A 17,576-nucleotide genomic window follows, 5' to 3' on the forward strand; every position below is an offset into this window, starting at 1 on the left:
AGAGGTTGGAAGTAACAGTTAGTTAAACACTGAACATATTTACAGGGAGTTAGTCACCAAAAATACCAGCTTAGTAGGTGTTAGAGTTTAGTTGTTAGAGATAAAACAAAATCAGGTTTCTTTCCAAATTCAGTCCAATAGCATTCACTATTATCGCTATGCAACTGATGTCTTTGCAATATATTATCACTTGCATACCAATACAAATCATAAACTTACAGACCGATGAATGTGTGCTGTGTCTAGGCAGTAGACTACAAGTAGATTACTTGCAATAGAAATGGTTAGAAATACATTTCAAGAGTGATCTGCGTTAGACTTTCTTAAAATCCTCAAGTGTACAGTAAAATAACCCCTCTGAGAAAACAAATAAACATGAGGGATTTCTTACTACTATTGAATACTGAACACATTATGAATAGTTTAGTACACAAGCAACACAAATTGCTAATGTTGTTTACTGAATATTTGTACTACTACAGAAAAATGCTTAGAAATAATCTCTGGCCAAAACCTGGTTTACTTAAATCAGTAACTAAACATGAGTAAGAAGGAAAGAATTCCAATAACATCCAGAATGTTCAATGAGCTTAAAGAAAATTGTCAAAGACAAAACAAAATGAAACATGCTAAATTACAGATAATAATAACTCCAAATATTTTTCTTGTTTTCCTTCAAAAAATAGTTACTCTAAAAACTGTTACAACAACAACAAAAGGATAAGTATAAGCTTGCTTTAAAATTTCAATTCAATGCCCGTTTTTAAAAAAACAAACAAACAGACAACAGTCAAATTAGTAAAGCAGCTGACTCTGTAGGATTTAGCTCAATTTATTCAAATTCTTGAAAAAGAGAAAGGTCTTGAAGTAATACTACTAAAGTTCAGTTGGATAAAATGGGATTTAAGATGAACTTTAAACTTTAGCTGCATATATGATCAGTTTGTAAGCTAGCGACCTCTACATTTAGGAGTCCAGAAGAGATAACAACTTTTTGTTTTTGTTTTTTTTTTAACTTAAAAGATAGAATGAGGGAGAGTTTCTGTTTCAGTCTGTATTAGTAAAAATCTAACTGCAAATCAAGTTCTGAATGAAGAAAACCTAGTTTAGAAATAATTTGTAGCAAAGGAAAAATCTTGGTTCTGATATGTGTTCATACCATTTTTCAAGCATGCAAGCACTTTCATGCTAGAACAATGCAATAAGAGTGTTTAAGTTTAAGCAGAAATGACTAAAAAAAAGCAAATTTTCAGTTGAAATACTGGAGGCAAGAAATCAGGCTGTAGTTTTCTGTAGGAAATGAAACAAAAATCAATCTACAAAGCGTAAGACAAAAACAAAAGCAAAATATCACATGATATGTAAGGAGTCTTTGATTTTGATGACTTCAGTCTGAAAGACAAATTAACTTGTAAGCTATTTTCTTTTCCATCATTAATTGTTTTTCTTTTTTGTTGTAAATATAGTATTATTTAAGATAAACACTGTTTTCAGATTTTGAGTAAGACATAGTAAAAAAAACAATCTGATTGGTCACCAAATGCTCATTCAGGGATCTTTTTGAGCCCTACAAAGAATGTTTATATGTTGACTTTTGTTATTGGGTATATGTCAGGGAGTTAAATTGTATCTCCTTATAATGCCTGCTAAAGAGTCAGCAAAAATGTGAAAAATATAAATGATTTAAAAAATTCTGCTATGTGAAGAGTAACATATAAATAATTATAACTATAAAATAATATAAAAATACTTTTCTATTCTAGTAGTAAGTGCTAAGTCAGAATTTTCTCCCTTTGTTTTATATTCATTTTTTGAATTTTCAGTATAGTTTTCATACTATACATTGCAAGGTTAAGTAGGTACAGTGATTAGGGATAACACTATAATAAGATTTGAGAACCATCTGGAATGTGTTGGTCTAGATTAAAAATTAGGACTCCGCAAAAGAAAATCAAATTGATTTGAACAAAGCAATCAAAACTTCCAGAAAAAGGTAAAACCTTTGTTTATGCTATTTTATTTCTTAATTTTATTTGACTTTTATTAAAACGTAAACTCAGACTACCATTACTTCTGATGCAGAAAATTAGTTTAAGTGGTTTATGGAAAAAAAAAAACAATATTAGATCAAGAAAAGTAGCATTCATTATTGAATATCTAATTTTTAAGAAGATTTATAATAATATAGAGTCACAATAGATTTGAAACCTGCCTGTTTTCACTGATTTAAACCTTCTTAAGGAGATTAACATTCAAATTATTTACCATCAATTTTATTTAAGTTTTTAACTATGGATGATAGCTATTCAGTAATTGTAGACTAAGTCAAAGATCTTGTTCATATTATCCATCATTTGAATTCGCAGAGAAGACATGGATGTATTCATTCAGGCAGAATTCCAAATTAAATGAAGCATGACCAAAGGTATTCATACAGAAATAGATCTATTCAGTATGCTGTTAATAATATTAGCTCAGTGTACTATTGTTTCTAGCTGTAAGATCAAATTTAACTGGAAATAATTAAGGTTGACATCAGGCTGTTCTTGGAAAAAGAAATAGCAAAACTATTCAGAAACATCCTATCTCCAAGATCAACTAGCCTATATTAAAAATGAAATGAAAACTGCTAATCAATTGCCTGGTGCGGAACCAATGTTCAGATGAGTCAAGGAAGTGTGCGTAAATTTTAGGAAAACTGAGCATTTCTTCAAACTATTAAGATGAATCAAACAAATGCAAGTAATTAATTCACTGTTTTGTTCATCTGATATGTTCAAAAGTTTCTAAAGAATAAGAAGCTTAAACATTATTAAAAATTAGTCTTTATAACCTGAAATTACGTATTGAACAGAAGTAGCTCAGAGATGTTTCCTTTTATAAAAAAAGACAGTAGTATTTTATATGGAACTTAATTATTTCATGCTTACAGTGGAGCATAAACTGCCTAACTGACATTTCTGAAAAGAGGTAAAAGATACAGTTTTAATCGGGATTTTAAATTTAATAAAGTTGATTTTAAGTTTAATTAATTCTAATTAAGTTGAAATCTGCAGTTATGACAGTTTACAGGCATTTCACCCTTAAGGTGGGACAGATTTGTATTCTCTTCATGTTCCTCTCCATAGCCTTGTAGACTCTTCCAAGAGTGGCACACAGGGGAAGGGACAGTGAATATCCCTTTCCCAGGTGGATGGCATCTCCATTTTCCCTAGTAGCTGCAGAATTTCATTCTAGATATCAGAGGTTCAATGGAAGAGGTTAGGACCCATCCTTTCTCTTAGATGGTGATTTCTGTATAATATGAGAGTTTTCTCTTAATATTATTCAAGGGAACTAATCAAATCACCTGGATAATAATTGAAAATCAATGGCATAAAAGATGGGCTAAGGGAGTTTTTTCAGGGAGCAGGAGAAGTAGAATTTCTTCTCCAGGAAAGAAGCTGGGATCCAAAAGTGACAGCAAGCCAGGTAGGGGAAAGCCCACAGCAGTACAAGTGCAGTTCCACAGCGTGCCTACTGTCAGTCCCAGTGTCAGTCACTGAACCTGTACCAAACTCCTGCTGCTGTACTCATTAGACTTACCTTTAATTTTGAAAGTACTTGGCTACTTTTCACTCCAGATCTCAAAATGAATTTGATATCCTGAAATGAAGCAAGCCAGCTCTCTTAGCATTGTTTTGAAGATAAATTTGAAATACAGCTGGGAAAGGACTTCATATTGTCAGTTTTTGTTGTTTTGGTTTGTTGTTGTTGTTTGTTTTCTTTTCTTTTTTCAACTGGGGAAAATAAGTGCAGTGAAAGTTACTAAAATTTCTCAGAATGCCATCAGTCTGAATGTCAAAGGTTTATGGGCTGGTTCGGCCCGGTTCCGTGACTACCGAGGTGGAGGGATTTTGCAAAATCTGTACCTCCAGAAAAGGGAGACAGGGGACCCCACAATAATTTAAAAAAACAGCGGCAACGATCTGAAGGGAAACAAATTAATTTACTAAATATGGTATCAGAATGCAAGATAACACACTATAATACAATATAATTAGAATTGAAGCAAATAAATAAAATATAATGAGAGAGTATCTGAAAGCTGTAGGCCTTACAGTAGTGCTGAGGCAATGTGTGTGGTCAGGATGAGCAACAGGGAGGAGAACTGAGGGAAAAAAGGGACATCAGGTGACTTAGCCAGAGGTTGTATCTACTCTCTGACTGCAAAGCCCCCTGGCATATGTAGTTCTTCTTCTCTTCTGGACAGGTACCCAGAACTGGAGCATTAACGCTTTAACTCCCAGTGCACTACATGATGTTATGATGTGGATTACCAGTAACCAAATGTCAGTAAAACCAGTAAAACAATGACACTGAAAAATTCTAGCAGTGTTCCAAAGCATTGTAATTTAACGCTGCTGGAGTATCACCAATGTGGTTCTTGTAAGAAACAATAGCGCTGTGAATTTCAGTGTGTTAGTAAAACCAGATATCTTCACTTGATATTAGATATAATTCCCTCTTAATAAGGAATGTCATAGCTGTGAAATAGTAAGCTCAACATAGTATGGTTTCCAGGGAAACATTTTTATTAATAGAATTTGCTGATCATGCGCATCCTGATTACATAACAATATATTGATTATTTTGTTGTAATAAGGAAAGATAACTATGGAGTAGAAAAACACAGAAAAATATTGAAAGAGACAAGATAAACCAGTAGGCTTTATAGGACTTATTTATTTTCTCTAAGCGGTAGCTTTAATTTCAAGTATTTTTTTTTTATTTTTTTTAATTCACAGGATTTCACTCAGAAATCCGGTGATTATCACAAATTAGCCAAAGCAGTACAGTAAGTGCGTAGGAGGGAAGGAATGAGAATTTTTCTGAAAATTGGTTTTCTCATATCTGCACTGTTGAAAAGAGAGTATAAGATATTTTATTGCATCATAACAAGACCTATCTTTATTTTTAACAAAAATTATTTTTATAATGTTATGAATTGAGCAAAAGCTTTTTTTAAAATGTAATTTTATTTTGAGGCAAATAAACACAGGTTTCTGTCTGTTTTTTGACGTTTTAGTTAGAAATGGCTTATCATTTCTAGAATGAATTTCATATAAGAAAGCAAAGGAGGCACAGCCTTTGTTTGTGTCTGGTGCATGAGACCTCAGTGACCGAACAGCATCAACTGATTATCACTCCTGTGAAACACCTGTAATTTGGTTGGAAGATCTCATAGAGATAAATATTTATTTTAAGAGCCTGAGCACAGATTGAGATGGCAAACTATAGAAATAGCTGTCTGTCAGGAAGTCACCAAATACAATTGTTGATCTTTCATCTTAACTAATATAATAGACTTGCCATTAAAAAAAAACGTCAAAAAATGTTGTCAGTGGCATTAATTCCCTTAAGCATTAAAAAAGTATAGGTTTGGGTAATTATCTCAAATTTGTTCTGGGGAAATTAATAATTTGATTTCTTAGCTTTGTTGTGCCTGTATTCTAATAAAGTAAATGTTGACAGAATGCACTATTTGGTTGAATAGTACTACATGCATGTTAAAGCATAATGCAAGAGAAGACTTCATCCTATTTAGAACTCTGAACATGACTTGTCTTCAGATCTTTGATCTTTCATCTACTGAGTACTGTGCTGAGGAATTCAAAGGAAAAAGAATCACAAAAATAATGTATTAAGAATCTTAATATTATGAAATGTAAATTAGTATTATGAAATATAGCTACTAACAATGTTAACTAGCACACTTTAATATTCTTAATTAGCATCACGAACTGCATAATAACTGTCGTAGTTTAACCCCGGTAGAGAGCTCAGCCCTACAAAGCCCTTTGCATACACCCCTCTCAGTGGGATGGAGGGAAGTGTCAGAAAGCTTACAGTGCAAGGTACTAGGTAATGGAAAAGCTGCACATGCTGGCAAAGCAAAAGAAGTAATTCATTCAGTATGTCCCATCAGCAGGCAGGTGTTCCAGGAAAGCAGAGCTCATGACACATAACAGTTTATTGGGAAGACAAATACCATCATACAAAACATCCCCCTTCCCCCTTCCTTTCCCCAGTGTTATTTTCTTGAGCATGATATCTTATGGAATTGAATATCCCTTTGGTCAATCTGGGTCAGCTGTCCTGGGTCTACCCCCTTCAACTTTCTTGTACACTCCCATCCTCCTCACTGGCAGGGCAGGAGAAGCAGAAAAGTCCTTGAGGCTGCATAAGCACTGCTCAGCAGCAGCTAAAACACTGGAACATTCTTTTCATCCTAAACCAAAACACAGCACCATACCAGTTATATATATATGTATATATATATATATAATGTCTAAAACACCTTTGTGAGAATTGATTTTTCAACATAGTGAGAAAATTAAATTATCTCAAAAATTAAAAAGTGTAATTATAGAATCAATTTTCTTGTAGCTTAACTCAGATTAAGAAATACAGTAAAAAATCCAGTGATTACTATTTTTATACTGACCATAGATCAAAAATATTAAATGTAAAAATATACAGCACTGCATAAATATATAAACTGTATTTTATCTAAATCCATCACAGTCAACATGAAAACATTCAGCAGCTGTGAGGGAAGAGAATAAAAAATTGATGCTTAAACTAATGAGGTTAAATGCAAACACAGTATATGTTCAGTTACAATACAAGTTCAAGAAATATGTCAGACTGGTACACATTTTAATGCAGTTCCTGATAAAATTTTAATGACTGCCATTTTTATCAAAAGCAGCAGAATGTGGGATATGGTCATTTTCCTGTGGAAAAAGAAAATAAAATTTAGGAATGTTTTCATATACAATTTCTTCGCAAGCATTTATATCAAGCTGTTAACTTCCGTCTCCTACAGTGGCCCTATTTAAATATGCTGCCCTCAAGGAACAAAAATGTCTTCTGTTTTCTGCATATATCTATTTCTTCTCCACCTATGCCTTGTATTATTTTAATAAGAAAGAGGACAACCCAGCACCTTGAAACGTCTATCCACTCATCTTATAGATATATGCATGCATTGTTTAAAGCTGACTATAGTATTAGTATTTATTTAGTGATTTTTTTTTTTTTTTTTTTTTTTCCAAAAGGATATTTTTTCTTATCTGAAATCTAGACACATGCAAAGGGTTCTCAGGAATAAACTTTCAATATAGGTACTTTTTCTATGTGATATTTGTGTATGTGATATCTTACTGAATGTCTGTGGTCATAGATAATGAAAGATACTTTAAGTTCTCAAAAATATATTGATACATACATTTTCATGTATGTGTCTTCCCTCTTTTCTGTTTCCATACATATATTTTTAGTTTCATGCCTATGGGAGTTTGTGATTTATGCATTACCTACATGCATTTATAAAACACTATTAACCTATCATCAAGAAACACAGCTGTTTTTGCTTTCCAATTTTCATTTATTTAGCTTTCCTGGATGTGAAGTCATAAAACAAGATCATTCGGTTCAGTCTGTAGGTTTAGTGACAAATATATATATATATAGTTGATGATTTTTTAACCTTAATTATATATTCACCATTTAGCATGTATCCACTATAGTGTATACTTTAACATCCTAATAAGAAAAACACATGAAAATTAGTGTTACTACATTTAATATAGAGTAAGTTTATTATTTATGCAGCCCTTGCAAAAACTCATGAATTTCATGTTTTCCTTTGTATTACCTGTTCCTTCTGCAGCTTTTCAGTTTTGTATGTGTATTGCTGGCTTTGTGTGTATTGCTGGCTTTCTTATACTGAATTCTTACATTTTTAGTCTTAGTTCCTTCTCTCTGAACCCAGCTCTTTGTGTCTTTGTATGTCTCCAGCTACTTTCTTCTTTTCCTGACTATTTTTAATTCTACACCTGTTTTTCACAGGTTCAAATTATGGTATCTGGTACCAGATAAGCAGAACTGTAGGTAGATTCAATTAAGAAAATCGTCTGATTTCTTTGGCTAAAATATGTGGAATTTGAATTAGAACTAAAATACAATAAAATTCCTGATCTTGCATTGCAATGCAGAGTCTCCTGAACTTAGAGAATTTGCTCTGCAGTTTAATAACAGAAAAATGAACTTATAGTGACTTCCCATGGGCTACAGTAATACAAGTTAGAGATTTGTGAGAAAGGACTAATGACTCCTTTACTCTAAAAAGTCCATGATTATTACTAGAGTGAAAAGTAGACATTCTAACTTGCAACGTGCAAGATGTGGGTATCATTTAACTCACATGGAATTCCTAATAACTGCATTTCTACTACAATTTTCATGTAGAAAAATCCAACATAATGCAACTGAGGGACAAGCAATAACAAGCAAACAAACAAAAAAAACTCTCTGAATAGTCGTAGGTTCTGAGTTGTTCACTTCCATTTAGGAGTGAAAATCAGTGTCTATCATATATAAATTTTTTAAAAAGTCACCTTGGAGCTCTGTAGTTGTCAAAAAGGCAAAACTGAATGTTTGATTTACTAGTAGGAAGGAACAAGTTAACAAGGCAGAGAATATCATTATCAGTATAAGAAGATCATGTTGTACCAGTGTTTTGCAAACTGTGGGCATTTCTGCTCCCTTCACAGTAAATATCACACAAAACTGAAAGGTTCAGATACAGCCAACAAGGATGATAACATATATGAATTTTCTTTCATATCACCAATGACTACCTAAGCTAAGATTCCTCAGTCTAGAAAAAAATTGAAAATATTCATCTCAGGAGGTCTGTCATCTGAAAGTTGGACACTGGGGGGAATATTAAGGGGAATTACTATACATATGAAAATAGTCTTATGGCATGCTCCTTAGACTTTGATTAATGGCTGCAGTAGGAGAAAAAATAATAGGCTATATTACTGTTGTTATTTCCTTGTTTTTATAACTAAGTCTACTGTCTGTTGGGTCATCATCTATGTAAAATAAGAGTTCTGGAGTACCAGCTGAGATAGTGCAGTGTGTAATGCCTTTCTTTGTAGCTGAAGTTCAGTTCATGATTGGCACCTAAAATTGGCAGCAGCATTCTGCTGTTTACATGTACCAGCTAGTAATGTTTTAGGTATCATAGAACATATTACCTGCCAAAAGCTGACAGACAGATAAAGGAAATTCACACTTTATTCATCAGCAATTGAAGTCCAGATGAAGTAGCTGACAGTCCTTAAAATAAATCTAGCAGCCTGTGTTTTGTTAATGACATTGTAATTTGCATATGTTTGTATATTTGTGGAGGGGACTAAATACTGCTGCTTTTCAGCCATCAGCTGCCTCTCAAAAAACAATTGGGACTCCTAAACAAACGTCGTACAAGATCTTCCAGACTGTACAGGTGTGGTGCCATATGCAATTCAAACCTGCTTTAATTTGTTATAAACAGCAGATTATAGGGATCATCATCTAGAAGTAGAATTCAATTGCTTAAATATGGTCATTGAGAATTTGATCCAATTCTGGATGCCTTACAGTATCCAAGCCATGGGCTGCCAGCTTCTCTGGGAGAATACTGTAGGAGTATTCATGCTGTCTAGGCCTGATCTCCCACTTGTCCCACACATGCTGTTTGATTTCCCTCAAGATGGTCTGTTCCATCATCTAGATTATTAATCCTTAATTTTGCCAGTAATGCAGGAAATCAATAAATTAAAAACTTGCACAATAAAGTTATGTTTCTGTGTTTGTAGGTGTTTTTTATTATTATTATTATATTGTTGAAAGTAAAGGATGTATTACAAGGTACTGCATAATGTTGTTATATGGGAATGTTGTGTAACTGCATGTTCAGGATGATTACAGAGAGATGCCTTCTCATATTTTCAGTGTCATGTTGGGAACCTACAGCTCCTGTACAGCGTACAAGAGAATATTTTATTTTCTTCAGTGTTTTCAGTAAGAGAGAGATTGCAGTCTTAAGGGATGGTAGAATAACCTCAGTTAAATATTTATTTTCTCTGTTCACGTCCTTCAAAAAAGATAAATAAATGAAATAAAAAATCCCACAAAAAACTATGTTTTATACTAAAATGATAAATGTATTACATCAGTTTTGTGATCTAGGCATTTTTGATTAATTATCTTGTCATTCACAGATCTTGGCTGACCTAGAAAACCATGCACTTTTTAAGGATGACCTAGAATGCCAGAAACTTATTCTGGAAGCCATGAAATATCACCTTTTACCAGAGAGAAGAACTCTCATGCAAAGTCCAAGAACTAAACCTAGAAAATCTACAGTTGGGACACTTTATGCTGTTGGAGGAATGGATAACAACAAAGGTATTAAAGGATATTTGTTACCTTATTTGCCTTACTTTTATTTTTATAGAAATTCTGTTTCATTTCTGTTTTGTTGGGGAGAAAATAAAAGCAAACAAACAAACAACAACAATAAAAACTAGAATCTCATATGTTGAGATAAAGCTGTTTACTAAGACAAAGAAAAGGAAAAGGATAATAATTACAACAAATGAACAAGTATATGAATGTATAATAAGTGATGCAAAAGCAGTTTCTCATCTTCCCCCCATCAGTGCCCAAGTAGTCCCCTGAACAACTGAAGAGAGTAAAATGAATTCCCACCTCCTTCAAAACTCCTTCTGTATGATGTAATATGGTACAGAATACCCCCTTTGTCCAGTTTAAATTAGCTGTCCTAATTCTGTTCCCTCCCATCTCCTTGGGCCCGTAGAGGAACTGTTGGGTCATGGTCTGAACTAATGATTGAGCACCTGATGAAGGGGGTGGCTGACCCAGGAAGTATAGGTACAAACAATTTACCTGTGCTTCGCACTTGACCAGAGGGAGTGAACCTTGGGTCCTCCCCCCCCAGTCCCCACCTGTCCTTGCTGGGCTCATTCTTGGATTAGCCTCTTTAAAGGCTGGTCCTGGGAAAGAAGGCATGTTCTACAGAAAGAGACTCTGTCAGCAGCTGGGTGAGTCAGCTTTTTTAAATATGGCTATTGGTTTTCCCAATAAGACTTTGCTTGGCATTGCAAAGAACTTGTCAGAAGTGGTTTTGATGCTTTGCAGGAAAAACAGTGCCCTTTGCTGAGTGCCTTGGCTTCATGCAACACTGTTTAGCCAGAACTATAAATGTTGGTGTGTTATCAGTGTTGTTTTCTCCTAGAAACAAAACATACCACTATGCTAGATGTTCTGAAGAAAACAGTTCTATCCCAACTGAAATTAAGGTGAATCTTATGCATGAATCATACTTTTATGCTGCAAAAAGTTATTAGTCAGTTAGAGGAAAAGAATACACAACGAGCTTTAACTGGGTTCCCACTTTCTCAGCATCTGATGAGGGGTTGAATTATGCTATTAACTGCTTAAATAAAGTTAGAAGTATTATAAATTTTACCAAGTATTTTATAATTATTTTTTTGTGCATAGCCATTACGATTAAGAAGGCTAGTCCACTGATTTTTTTGACTGAAGATATTTGAGGTAAGAGCTGTCTGTCTAGTAAACCTATATTCTTGGATAGGTTTTGGTTATTAATTTGTCTTGAAATTCAGTAACAATTCCACAGTATCCTACAGTTCTTATCAACATTCAGACTGAAGAATATGCCTTCAGAAGCCCAAGTTCTACTATAATAGAATGTTCTCAAAAAAAAAAAAAAAAAAAAGTATACAATGAAATTAGGTCTTCACACAAATCCGTGTTTAGGGTTAGTTCTTGAAGTTGTTTTGCTGTATAGTCATGGTAATATCATTTGCAAAAGAAAAAATTTTCCCATAAAATTACAGCATTAGGAAAGTTGTAAGTGCCTGTGTGGAAAAAATCATACACCATAAGTATTCACATACAGGGTGATATCTACATATAAGTAGAACACCATACGTATTCACATACAGGGAATGCCTGTAAAAACTATTTAGGTGCAGCTGTATTTCTTTCAGCTCAATGTATAAGTCTAATTCTGGTTTGTATAGTAAATCAAATACAGAAATTCTGCAGTATTCATAGGTATATGAATACTGCAGAAGTGTAGCATCCATTGAAGAATCGCGGTCAGTTCTACAGATTCAGATCAGTCATGAGTTTGTTTCTGTAGGTTGCGGTGAGAAAGCAATGCAAGAGATGTTCAGCCCTCTGTCAATATGAACTCTGACTTAAAACAAAAATACTAGGGCTTATATACATTTACAACAGATAAAAAAAAAAACTGCATTGAGAAGGGGCCTGACAGAGCGGAGTGCATATGCAAAGGAGGGTGTTACAGCTTATGTAACATGTTCCTAATAACTCTGCAGCCATGTTGCACTGGCTTGCATCTGTTCAGTTCATCCTATGTGATACTGCCATATCCAGGGCTACGTTTTGGGCACTGTGAGGCTTGATTCTCAAATGAGTTAAGGAAATGTGAGTGCTGGTTGCGTGTTTTGAAGAACTACCATGAATTAGTACAGTGCACCTCTGTCTTCAGGTCATGAGAGGATGCAGATGTTGTATTATCTTTCCTCATTAATTACTATTTTGTCCACAACTTTCTCCAATGCAACGCTGAGATGGATTACTGTTACTCACAACGGTGTGTTTTTAATGCCTTTTGGTGTTCATTACCAGATATGAAACAGTTACATGTAAGATGGGCATGAGCTAAGCAAATTATCAGTTTAAGAGCTTGTATATAAAGCAGTGGGTAACAGCTGGTATTGTGAAAGTGTTGCAGACCCCCCCTGGTCCCGGGTTGTCACGGACCCCCAAGGGTTCGAAACCGGAATCCAGTCCATTCGCTGGCTGAGCCGCGTGGGGAGTGATGACATGACCCAATAAGAGTGCATCAGAATCTCCATTTATTATTCGTTACTTACACACATATATTGATCGTGGTGAACGCGCATCAGCTTGGAATTGGTTGTAGCATTGCAAAAAGCCCCCTGCCTAACAATACTATTGGTCATGCATGTTTTCATACCATTCCACTGTAATCTCTTCCCAGGCGAGCTACCCCCTTATCTTAACTGAAGCCTCAGTTTGTCTTCCTGCTTTGACAGCTTCAAGGTCTCATAGCCTGCGTTGTGCACATAGCACCCGAGCTCACAGCCATTATAATGAGATAGTACTTTTCCATCTGTATCTCCTGCCAATTGTTAGGCCTGTTCTGCTCATACAACTGTTCAAGAGACCCATGACCCCCTCGGCTGTGGAGCCATCCCTCAACATGAAAGTATTTCAAGGTTATGTGGCCCACTGCATAAAAGTAGCTTACCATGCTAAAGCAAGCTTGTTTTGTGATCTCTTCTATAATTATTCTCCTTTCCATAGAATAAGTGATAATTAAACTCCAGCAGACAGTGACTGGAATTATGCCTGACATGTGAAGTTAATGTACCATAGTACTAACTGGATAGAATGAAATGGAGCAAGGTTAGCTCATTTAATAATTTTAATTTTAATATTTCTTTGTTTCCTATATGGGTTGTATTAATAGAATGAGAGGGAGGCGTAAGGAAGGTGTGATTCCAGGTACATGCTTCTGATAATACTCTGTTCCCCTGACCCATCCATTTAGTCACATTGACTTCTGTAACTTAAATTGAAGGATTTAATAACCTAGTAGTAGACAAAAGATGCACATAAAAAGGAGCATGTTAGGCTGAAATAAATGAGTAAATGCATTAAGTGACATTTGTCAATTTCTGAGAATGCAAAAACACTCACATTGGTCTTGCAATCCCAAACACAGAACAAAAGCTGTGTGGGAGACATGATCTTTACAGTCTATCTTAGGAAATGCATTTCAAAATTACAATAGGAGGAATATACTTAGACAGCTAGAGGAGATTTGTATAAACAATTGGATAGTATTATGTTGATGACAGAATACAGATGATCTCTACTGAAATATTTCAACCTGACAGTACTAAAGGAAAAGGAGTATCCTTTGAAAAACAAAGCAGAGAAAAAAAAAAAGATCCCAGAAGACTGGTATATAATATTTTGGAGAATCAAAGTCCTAGATTAGTTTATGACTTGCTGAATCATAGTCTTTAAGTAAAAACAAGGAGAGAAAAAATGAAAAATTACTTGACCAAAAACCTCTTCCAGGAAAATGACATCTCATTAACACAGGACAGAGTTCATTTACTGATTATTAAATATGTATTTTTTCTTTAGTCTTGTGATTAAATATAAAATCTATCAGAAAAACTACTTTGGTATTATGTGAAGTGCATCATCAGTCTATATCAAACAACCTTAGAGATTTTGTCATGATTATTTAGGGCTGCTTAGAAAGATCATTACTTTTACTACAGCAATAAGAAAAAGTGAAGCTTCTGAAATGTGAAATTTTGAGGTTTTCAGTCACTCAGTCACTGGTGCTTAAATTCCTATGTTGCATATTTTTCCTTTTTCTGTATTAGTTCTCAGTCACTTGTAATTATCCTTTTTCTTTAAAAACATTTTACAAATGTGCTTTATTTCTTTTATATGCAATATTTATTATATATAACTACAAGAAATTGCTCTTTCTCTGGTGAACTTCTAAAATGCTCTTTTCTCTCTATTTTTTTTTTTTGTCACTTTTTATAAAGACTTCTTGCAACACACTTTCCTTGAACCTCATTTATTTTAATTGTAATTTTTTCATTCTCATATAGGCATGGTTTAAATACTGAAAGAGATATTTCAACCTATTGACATTCTTAATCTTTTATGAGTCTACTGGAAATACTGAAAATTAAGGCAGAAATAATGAAAGCATCTAGGTTTTTCTCATAGTTAATTATTCTTGGTCTCTAAGCCTGAGATGCTGAGATTGTTTTATAGCATTTTGTATGCATCTTATAGCATTTTGCAGGTTTGGAATTTACTACAAACCATATTGTCATGACATATATAAAACAATATTCATGAGACATTTTCTGTACATAGCAACATGGAGAAAGCATTTTAGGTTTGATATTAGGTAGGAAATATTTCTTCACTTAAAGGATTGTGAAGGGTTGGAACAGGCTCCCCAGGGCAGCAGCTTAGCCAGCATCTCTGGAAATATTTAAAAGATGTCAAGATTTGGTCCTTAGGAACATGGTTTAGTGATAGACAATGCTAGGTTAATGGTTGGACCTGATGATCTTAGAGGTCTTTTCCAACTAAATGATTCTATGTATATAAACACTCCAGGAGCTGATGCTCAGACCCCACTGGCCCCTGCAGCTGCCACCATGAGCCAGGTTACCCACACCCGACCTGGCTCCAGCAGGTAGCACTCTGTTCCCACTCCAAGTTCTCACCAAGAGTTAGCACTGTGCCCTTGGGACAGGGATGGGGAACAAGATTACTGAAGCCTTTTTATTATTATTATTTAATTATTATTATGTCTACATATTTTTTAGAAGTGTTCTTACATTGACACTGATCTTTTAACACTTGCATTAAGTTGCCTATTCAAAAGTATGCTCTGGAAGAGTAAGAACCTTGTATTTCGTAACTGTAGCTTAAGTAAGGGAGCATAGAACACTAAATTTAAGATTGGTATTCCCTGTTGTAAACTGGCAGATGTTAGCAACATAGTGCAGAAAATGAATCTGAAATATTAATTACCCTGCTGAAGCAGTATTTCAGATATTGCCTTATTTTGCTTTTGAGAGACATTCCTTATTATTGTGATAAATACATGGAGATATGTAGACCATGGAAGAGTATACTTAGATATATTAGTATCTTTATCCAATATACTCCCACATGAAAACTATCATGGTTCTGTTGATGAGCAAAGGTAGTCTAGCATACTTGTGTCTCAGAGTCCAGAGGGAATTTGTGGATGTAGTCACTGAGCCACTTTCAATAATCTTTGAAAAGTCATGGCAGTCAGGGAAGTCCCTGGTGACAATATAGCATCCATTTTTAAGAAGAGTGGAAAGGATGACTGTGGAAGTTATCTACTTGTAAGCCTCACCTCTGTGAAGGAAAATCATGGAGCATATGCTCCTGAAAGCTGTGCTAAGGTACATGGAAGATTGGGAGGTGATATGGGACAACTAGCATGGTTTCATCAGGGGCAAGTTCTGCCTGACCAACCTATTAGCCTTCTATGATAGCATGGCTACATCCATGGACAAGGGAAGAGCCGCTGATATCATCTATGTGGATTTCAGTAAGGCCTTTGCAACACCCTCTCCAAACTGGAAATACATGAATTTGATGGATGGAGTTTTCCATGGATGAGGTACTGGTTGCAAGCTTGTACCCACAGAGCGGTAGTCGGTGGCTCAATGTCCAAATGGAGATCAATGATGAGTGATGTCCCTTGGGGGTCAGTACTGGGACTGATGGCCTTTAATGTCTTCATCAACAATATTGACAGTTATCATATTAAATAATTGAATGTTTCCAAAGGTTTTCTGATATTTGTCATGTCACTTTCTGGGAAATCCTTATATTTTAATGTACATGCATTCATTAAAAAAAAAAAAAAAAAAAAAAAAAAGACTATTATATTCAAGTCATTTATTTAAGTGCTTAAAGGCATTTCTTATAGTCAAAATAATGAGAGCAGCAGTGGCTGTTGCTCTGTTTTTGTATAATTCTTCCTTTGCTGAGGTATTCTCCTTGATACCTGCATCAGTAACCTACTTAGGTCACATTTATTCCACTTGAGTAACTATCTTTTAAGTTCACGATATAATGTTGCAGATCACTAGATCAAGGACATCATTTTTCCACCTAATCACAGCAGCATCTTTAAATCTTGAGCAAAACGGACAACTATGCATCAGCAACAGTTTTAATAATAGCAAAATCAGCAGAAAGTCTGAGTGGGGGGAGGAAAATCCTGGTCATGATAAATGTAGTATTCATACCTTTCTTCATGGTTTTAAATACTGGTATTATTCTAACTGTGGTGGGGGGGGAAATAGATCTTAAGTAAATATCTGTATTGAACACAAAGGTGGTATTTTATTGTTTGGTTGTTTTGCAGGGTTTGGTTTGTTGTTGCTAGTTTTTGTTTGTTTGGTTTTTGTTTTGTTTTTTGTTTTAGTCGATTGGTTAGGCATCCATTTGAGGCAAGTTTCAATTTGTATATGCTAACATTCCCACATTTATATGTAACTGAAATGGAACTTGCAGAGGTTTCACCAAAGGTACATCCTGATTTTACAAGCTTACAAATGATAACTAAAGGAAAAAAGTAGAATTTTGGAGCGTGCAATGGTGTACTTAGCTAATTTTATCCACTAACCATCTGGATCATAAGAATTTATGTAAAAAAAGAAGTTGAAATATATCAAGAATATCAAGCAAAATCTTATCATCTTATCTGAAGTGATTTGTCTTGCCACATGCACGGTATAGCCATACTATGTTTATCATACATATAGATGTTAATTATGTTTCACCTGTCTTTTCTATATAATCTGTCTTCAGTACTACTAATTGAAATAACTCATGCTTTTTTAGAAATCTAGCCATCTGAAAAATCACAGAATCATAGAAGTGTTTGAGTTGGAATGGACCTTTAAAGGACATCTAGTCCAACTGCCCTGCAATGAACAGAGAAACCTACAGCTACATTAGTTTGCTAATCCTGACCTTGAATGTCCTCAAGGATGGAG

At 34.6% G+C, this 17,576-nt stretch overlaps 1 protein-coding gene across 2 annotated transcripts in view; it reads left to right on the forward strand.

Moving 5' to 3' along the window:
* The window catches only part of KLHL1 (kelch like family member 1), a 220,507-nt gene that overhangs the window by 154,297 nt on the left and 48,634 nt on the right, over window positions 1-17,576 (forward strand). For both annotated transcript variants that reach the window (XM_416994.7, XM_040654991.2), the window contains exon 6: window positions 10,101-10,287. In XM_416994.7, coding sequence (XP_416994.2) covers window positions 10,101-10,287 — 187 coding nt within the window. The remainder of the gene's footprint in view (window positions 1-10,100; window positions 10,288-17,576) is intronic.

The sequence above is a fragment of the Gallus gallus genome, chromosome 1 (genome assembly GCF_016699485.2).
Source record: "Gallus gallus isolate bGalGal1 chromosome 1, bGalGal1.mat.broiler.GRCg7b, whole genome shotgun sequence".
In the NCBI taxonomy this organism is placed as follows: domain Eukaryota; kingdom Metazoa; phylum Chordata; class Aves; order Galliformes; family Phasianidae; genus Gallus; species Gallus gallus.